Source organism: Montipora foliosa, chromosome 4, assembly GCF_036669935.1.
Source record: "Montipora foliosa isolate CH-2021 chromosome 4, ASM3666993v2, whole genome shotgun sequence".
Lineage (NCBI taxonomy): Eukaryota > Metazoa > Cnidaria > Anthozoa > Scleractinia > Acroporidae > Montipora > Montipora foliosa.
The window spans coordinates 3,638,115-3,645,614 of NC_090872.1; the positions used below are offsets into that span (position 1 = coordinate 3,638,115).

Sequence of the window (7,500 nt, forward strand, 5' to 3'; positions counted from 1 at the left end):
GGAAAATACAACACATGAACAAGTACTTCATCAACAAGTTGCTCAAACTGGAATCAGCCTGAGATTGGAAGGGTTTATTCTTGCCTTCAAAGGTCATAGTAATTCAGTAAGTCACTATTGGTCGCAGTAATATCACATATACATAAGACGAAGTACTAACCTTCTACCAAAAACCTGTCAGTGAGAGAAGGCCGGTTTAGACGCTCAAGTAGACTTCAACAGCGTGAATTGCACGGATCGGCATCGAATCTCTTCCTATCAAACCATTTCAGAGCTTTAATATGCTATACGTAGGAAAAAATTGGCCTTGAAATACAATTATCACTCGAGAAACACCGAGGACGTTTCCAGATGCTTTACCCAAAGAGCAATCTTTTCTAGTTTCTAGAAATATAGCGATTATTACAGACGTCTTATCCCAATCAACGGTGACGTGCGATTAAGGGTAAGTGCGTTGTTATATGTTTGTTATTATTATTGCCCCCGCAGGGTTTTGGCCCGCAAAACCCGAGGAGGCAACCTTAGAAGTCCCCGCGTAAAAAGATAGATATTGTAGGGAGAATCAATTTCGATTTCAGGGGCACCCAACGAATCTGTTCCTCAGAGGAATCTTGCTGGATGGCAAAAATACAGGTGTTTCGATGAGCTGGCTGGGAAATTTTGTTATTGATAGAGGTTTTGCGTGGGAATTACTGACTTTTTCTAGCATTTCAACCCGAGCTGGCTGTAGCGCTTGCGGAAAAAAACCTGTTTTGTCCCGGTTTTGTCGCTTTTGTTCGGTCGTTTTGGATCGAGGGATTTGAAAGCGCGCGGAATGCCTGGCTGGGAAATAAATTTGATCAGCTGGCTAGGAAAACAACCAATTTTATCGAGCTGGCTGGGAAATTTCTTCTGTGTCTTGCTGGGAAAAATGAACAGATAATATTTTCCCAGCAACACTGAAAACACCTGAAAATGCCTTAATAACATTCTTTTCATTAACTGGGGTATAATAATACGTTTTACAACAAATTGGTCGTTGGGTGCCCCTGTCGATTTGCTCAACCGGGTGCAAAAGCAGGACCACAGCGCTGTTCGGGTTTATATAGCGATTGAAAAATCAAACATTGAAGCAGCTCTGATGCAAATCGAGTTGCCTGGCTCAGAAATTGATTTTGTCCGGGTGCAAATCAGAATCGGAAACAGGGGCGACATGCTCAGCATGTACTTTAAAAGATGTACCTCAAGTGCCTTTCACACTATCTTAGGCCGGGGTAGATGTAGTGAAAACTATTACTAGTTAGCTAAATGTGTACTAGTGAATCTTCCTGTAACAACACATTGATATGTCAGTGCAACGTGCACTTTTCAATGGAATACTTGGCTTGCGACAAGTATCGTACGCCAGAGATGGGATAGATGTAATTTCCATATATGAAACGAATCCTGTGTTCAGAATAAACGTGATCCAAGAAAATAATTTAAAACTCTAAACACTAATAAGTTAATTTCTTATTCTGTGTGGTCGGGCTGTCGCTCAATATTCTTTTATCCATTTAACTACTTGCCGAAGTGATCATTTTTTTCCGAAATTAATTCAAGTTACAAAGAAATTGCAAATACGGCGATTAAATATTAAAATGTTGGCTTAAAGCTGAATCGTGATATTATTTTAAACACCTTGCGCCAGGTATGGCTGAAACGTAGAAAAGACGATGCATTTTTCTTGAAAAACTACTTACTTACCGGTTTATCTTTTTCCAAATAATTGAATATTGCAAATAACTGTGAACGTTGAAAACGACGCGGTAGGCTCCTCCTAGAATCTCTCTGACTGTTCGGCGTTGCGAAAATATGCAAAAATGTTAATAATGAGGAAAAAATAAGCAGATTTCGCTATCTTTTCTCGGCCAAAAATCTAAATGTATATTTTGATTGATATTTTAAAGATATTAGCAGCAACACTGAGATGCCCACCGCAAACCGTGTTGTAGACACTGAGCTGAGGACGTGAGAAAAAAAACACAGCGCCAAAGATAACATGGCTGCAGACGGAAATGGTTCTTTGAAGCACTAATTGAAAGAGATAAACAAGCTTTAGAATCATAAAAACATATCCACAGCTGCTGTTGCTTTGGTTGTCGATTATTAACGAAGAATTGGGCGGCAATATTCAGTGATATGTACACATTGGTGGACGTCAGCCGCTCTAAACTGGGAAACGCTGCCCGAAAATTCAAAACTTTTACTTTCCTTTCGCTTGATCTGCAATCCAAATCAGGGAAAGCTGTACCGTTTTTGTAACACAAAGGTTTCTCTAAACAGTCACCAAGATTTTTGTGAAAATAAAAATACCAGGGCTTACTAATTTCCTAAATTCTAGGAATGATAATAAACTCCTTTCACTGTGTGACAGGCGCAGTTTCTCGTTTACCACAGGCTGGGTACGAGACGTACAAGTATCTACTTCCTTAAAACGCGCCTTTGGTATAATTTGTTTTGCCGGGCTTAAAACAGCTCCTTAGAGTCGTTAAAACTTAGTTTTAGTAAACTAAAATAGGCAAAAACAAGCTGGCAAGCTTTAAATCTAAGAGTTTCTTGCTTGTAAATGATTTAAATCCAGGAGGGCGAAGGTAAAATACAAAGATGATGTAGCACCCACTTGTGATTGGTTGACTGGCAATTTTATTTGAAAGTGCAGATGGTTTATCTTTTAGATAAAAAATATATTACTGTTATATTACTGTTGAAGACTGATCTGTTATGATAAACTTGTCCGGCTCATGTCGCCTTATGATTCCATGATGCGGGAAAGAGTACATAAAATAACAGCACATACACTAGTATTGAAAAATAATCTTTTGTCTTTTTTAGTTTAATTAACAAATTAACAAATCACTGAGTCTTTGGCTTATTACTCCATCGGTGATGTCAATAAAAGTGCTGTCCTCAAGGAGGAAATGAATTGAAAGAGTTTTTTGTGGTTTGAAGTTAATTGATCGTATTTGACACTTTAAATGTTTGTTAGTAATGATGTCGCAAATGGCGTGTAATATTAAAGAAACTGTAATGTTTTCTTTTTAATTTCCTAATGCAAAAAACAACAATTCATAGAAGAATTTTTTTTAGCATCAGGCAATTAAAAAGAAGCGATAAATGCAAGTTCTTCAAGGGAAATTAGAAAAGACAAACAAGAATTTGCCTCACTGCATTAGCAACAGCTACGACTGTCTGCATTAGCGATTAACATCTTGACTATTTTAGTTGGCAAACAAAAACCAAGAAACGGAAACAGCAGTTGCACATTTGTCAAAAACTACACTTAGACCACTTTGACCAATTTACTGAGGGTAAAGAAATACATATTTCGCGCCTTCTGTACCATGTTTGTTCCAGTCTTACAGGTCTCAAAATATAAACCTTTCTTAATAATTTAAGGACGTTCGCGCTAATTGTTTGTGCGCAACGTTACTGCGCAGGTAACGCGACTGTAATATGTCACGCATTACTTCGAGCCTTGGTGAAGTCGAGGTTTTAAAACCTTTGCAAAAACCGTGGACGATAAGTCTTGCACAGCGTTGGATCAGAGAAGATCGTGATCAGTCAAAATTGATTTAAAATATTTATGAAAGTCAAGTAGACTACTGCACGACTGATATTCGCGAGGTTTTATCAGTCGTGCACTAGTCTACTTGACTTTCATTCAAATTTTTCAAGCATCAGTTAAAATAACATGGCGACAAAAACGCCGAGGAAAAAATTCCAGGCAGGCAAAAAAATGGCACATTTATTTCCGAATCATCATGAAACTTCAAAGAGAAGTGAGCGGGAGGATGGAAAACTCTGGAAAAGGTAGCTGATCGAGTAGCTAGACTAGTGGCTGAAAGTTTGGAAAACTCGAGGATGAACCGTTGCGTAAATTTAATGGGGCTGTTTCTTTTTAATGTTTTTATTACCCTACGAACTTAAGTTCAAAGTGAATGCATGTTTTTAAAGTTCTTTTCCTTTACTTTCGTGAAAATTGAGCAGTATTTTCGTCCTCGTCCGCTTAAATGGTGCGGACCTGCGTGGAAACAATCAGCGATTGAATTTCACAAAAAAACACACTCCAGAGGATGAGCATGAAGGCAATGGAGAGATATTATACAAAACACCAACCAAATGAAGGTGACCCCTGCTTAAAACTTTGTTGCTATGCTCGAGAAGGGATTTTTTTTCGGTAAAAACCTTTCATCTCTTCAACGATCGATCCTCTCTTGGGTTCCAGTCCTTGCCAGACAGGTCACGCAAAAGCGTGACAAACGAACTTTTCCAAGAGCTTTGCAAAATCACATTGATTTTACTCGTTCAGATCATCGGTGACCCCTATTTTTTAAATCATGAATCACTTACTTTACTTACTATCTACAAAATATGATGAAATGAAAAAATTCTCACCGTAAGAAGTTATCTTTTTTTAACATTTTCTTTCCTCGTGCCATCGAATTCCGGTAGTGGTTGCAAGGGATAGAGCTTACGAAAACCCTCGTCGCGGATGAACTCTACCGTTTACCACATCCCTAGCGGCATACAATTATCTTAAAACCTCACTCCTAAAGACCTATGCACGGAAACTTTCACTCCAACAGTTAAGTTTTATGATTTTCGATGGATGAGCAGATGAGCCTACATGTCGCTATTATGACCGATTTCTCGAAATTAAGGCATTTTTCAACTGCCATTTTCTCCGAAACAAAGTCGGTGACCCCCATTTTTTTTTTCATTTTTGGAGTAAGTACTTTATGACCTAACTCTAGGCGAGAAATAAAGAAAATCTCACCGTAGGAAGATTTTAGCGCGAACGTCCTTAAAGTTTTTTTTCTCCGTTCATAGTTAATAGAGGGAATGGTTATGAAACTCGACAAATTTCTTGATTGTAGGTTTTTGCTTTCTTTTTTGGCCTTGACTGTGCACAAAACACAATAGTTGTTTACTCCGTACTGAGGAATTAACCAATAGAAACGTGTTGGTTACGTAATTCATGCATAGTGTATGAGCGCAAAACAAAATATTGTGCCCGGTCGTGGACTTTCCCACCTAAATCTTGGCATCTTTGTTTGCTCCTTTGATGTTTGCCGAGCTTCAAAACCAGTCCCCTCTATTAACTATGCTCCGTTCATGAACTTTTAAACATACTGATTGTAAATCCCTCTTTTTAGCTATTATAACTCACTGACTTCATAGTTTCTTGGCATCAAAAAATTAAACAGATACTCGAGACTTCCCTTGAGCATGGCGCCGTCTTATGAACAAAAATCGTCGTTGATCGCATAAATGGAATGTCAGACTAAGTGCCGCTGAGAAACTTGGACTCAAATTAATTTGCAATAGAGCCTGAAAAATCTGTTGAGAGCTATTACGAGGAATCTCAACGACACTTATATCATATTTGAAAGATTCCTGGGGTTTGCGGAAGCAGAGATGATGGATTGTGTACAAAATCACGGTTGTGACAGAAATGGTGGTACACTTTATTACAAATACATACTTAAGGGCCGAACAAGGAGACAAAAGCCTCGCAAAACCAGCCGGTTCATGCGTCGAAGGCGTACGACTGACTGTACGTCCAGCCAGGTTAACTTATTGCAAGAATAAATAACACGGGAGCTCCGCTTTTAGGCTTGGCTAAATCTGTATGTAAATTAGCTTCGTTGTGTTTTGGCCGCGAGTGAAAATCCCAACACCAGGAGCCCATTACCCGGAGCCTCCATCTTCCATATTAACCCTCTGAGTCAACCCTTTCCCGTATCTTTCTATTTTTAGAAGCACTTCGCAGGGGGGCTTTAATGGGTGTTTTCACAATAGCCAATGGTCAGCCATTTATTACGTCACATACGTATGTGACGTATGTGAACCACTTCACTATGTTCTCAGTCACATACGTCACATACGTCAAAATGTAGTAGTTCTAAAAATAGAAAGATACGGGACAGGGTTCCCCATGCGAATCGCGGCCCACTCGCGGCCAAAACGCAACAAAGCAACCATGGTACCTGCGTTAAAATATCCCGCCAACCACGCAGGCTAATGCCTGAGCACTTGTTCTAGAATGGTCAGTTATCAGTGACATTCGAAGGTGACATATGCAAGTGGCTTCTTCTCCTTTCCAGTCTAATGCAAGGTTATGTATTTGTCATAAAGTGTCCCACCTGACTGGTCACAACCACAAAATTACACACATATACACATCCTTAATTTACCACTCCTCAAAGGGCCGTTTCCGGACCAATGAAACGACAGAAGAGATCAACAACAAGAACTGTTATAAGAATGCTAAAGAATCCCAACTGGCTGGAGGCAAACCAGGGCTCGGTTGTTCAAAATCCGATTAACGCTAATCCCAGATTAAAAATTAACCAACGAGTTTATTTCTCTATTCCCAAATGCTGTTCAACGCTGATATTCGGCAAAAAGTTAAGATTAGAGGAAGTCAATCTTGAAAAACAAAAATAAGCAAAAGAAACTTTCACCAAAACGTTGAAAAAAATGAAACCATAGTTAACGCTAATCCTGGATTAAGTTAATCGGCTTTCGAACAACCGGGCCCAGTTGTCTATTTACAAATGCAGCCAAGAAGTTGAACCAGGGACTACCAGGAACAAACTAAGCAAGTGGTCAGAACGGGTCTTGAACTCGGGATCCCCGGATCTCAAGGCAAGTGCCAAAACCACAGGGAAGCACTCCGATGCGGGAGTAAATCGATGGTTGCTTCGACCTCCCATTCGCACGAAGCCTGGTTACCAAGACTGACACAATTGAATAATGGAAGGGAGGAAGAAAAGCAGTGTCAGAGCAGGGGAGTGGGGGAGAGGACTTGAACTTTTATAAAATAAACTTAAGTACATTGGCGGTTAAATGAAATGGTTTTGACCCTCCTTCAGTCATTTCCTAACAGCGCCTGATGCATCGACCTCAATTCCCGGCAAAGTGGTTCTATGAACGCGTCATTGTATTTTCATCTCAGTTCGTAAGCCGAGCATTGCTAGTTCTCATATCTATTACAAGCTCCTTACTTTGACATTCATTACACAACACCACTCGGTTGTCGTTAATGATGTCACTTATGACTGTTTCCTCAGTTTGGACTGCCGCGTCCACGCTGTGAACTAAAACAGAGAAAAAAAAGTAGATAAGAAATCTGACTTGACAGCGCCTTCCCTTGAGTTAACAGTCTATGTATGGAAAAATTACTCATTCCCCCTTCCCCTCCCTCCTCAAAACCACTTTTCCTCTCGTCGTGTTAGGACGACTACACTTCAGTTTTACAACAGCTGTAACTAAAATTCCATATTTACTCTCGAAGCTTCGCTTCTCGGCTAAAAATTCATTTTCTCAAAGCCGCGGGCATTATCAGTCGACATACCAGCCGCCCAAAGGGGTGTATTATGCCGTACGGATCCCGCCAAGTGTTGCCCAGCCTGCGTACCTGGCGGGAAATGCTATCGTTGGGTTATTGACAGTAACACGCGTTAAGAAAGTTGA

The 7,500-nt window shown here is 39.9% G+C and overlaps 1 protein-coding gene and 1 long non-coding RNA gene across 3 annotated transcripts in view; both read right to left on the minus strand.

Moving 5' to 3' along the window:
* Window positions 1-1,929, minus strand: part of LOC137999558 (uncharacterized) — a 9,297-nt gene extending 7,368 nt beyond the window's left edge. Inside the window, exons 1-2 of the long non-coding RNA XR_011122974.1 lie at window positions 1,726-1,929; window positions 161-255 (exon numbers count right to left, since the gene is read on the minus strand). This is a non-coding gene — a long non-coding RNA (uncharacterized lncRNA). The remainder of the gene's footprint in view (window positions 1-160; window positions 256-1,725) is intronic.
* Window positions 1,930-2,669: 740 nt separating this feature from the next.
* The window catches only part of LOC137999557 (major facilitator superfamily domain-containing protein 12-like), a 17,831-nt gene continuing 13,000 nt past the window's right edge, over window positions 2,670-7,500 (minus strand). For both annotated transcript variants that reach the window (XM_068845364.1, XM_068845363.1), the window contains one exon: window positions 2,670-7,124. In XM_068845364.1, the coding sequence (XP_068701465.1) occupies window positions 6,979-7,124 (146 nt within the window). In that variant the 3' untranslated portion in view covers window positions 2,670-6,978. The remainder of the gene's footprint in view (window positions 7,125-7,500) is intronic.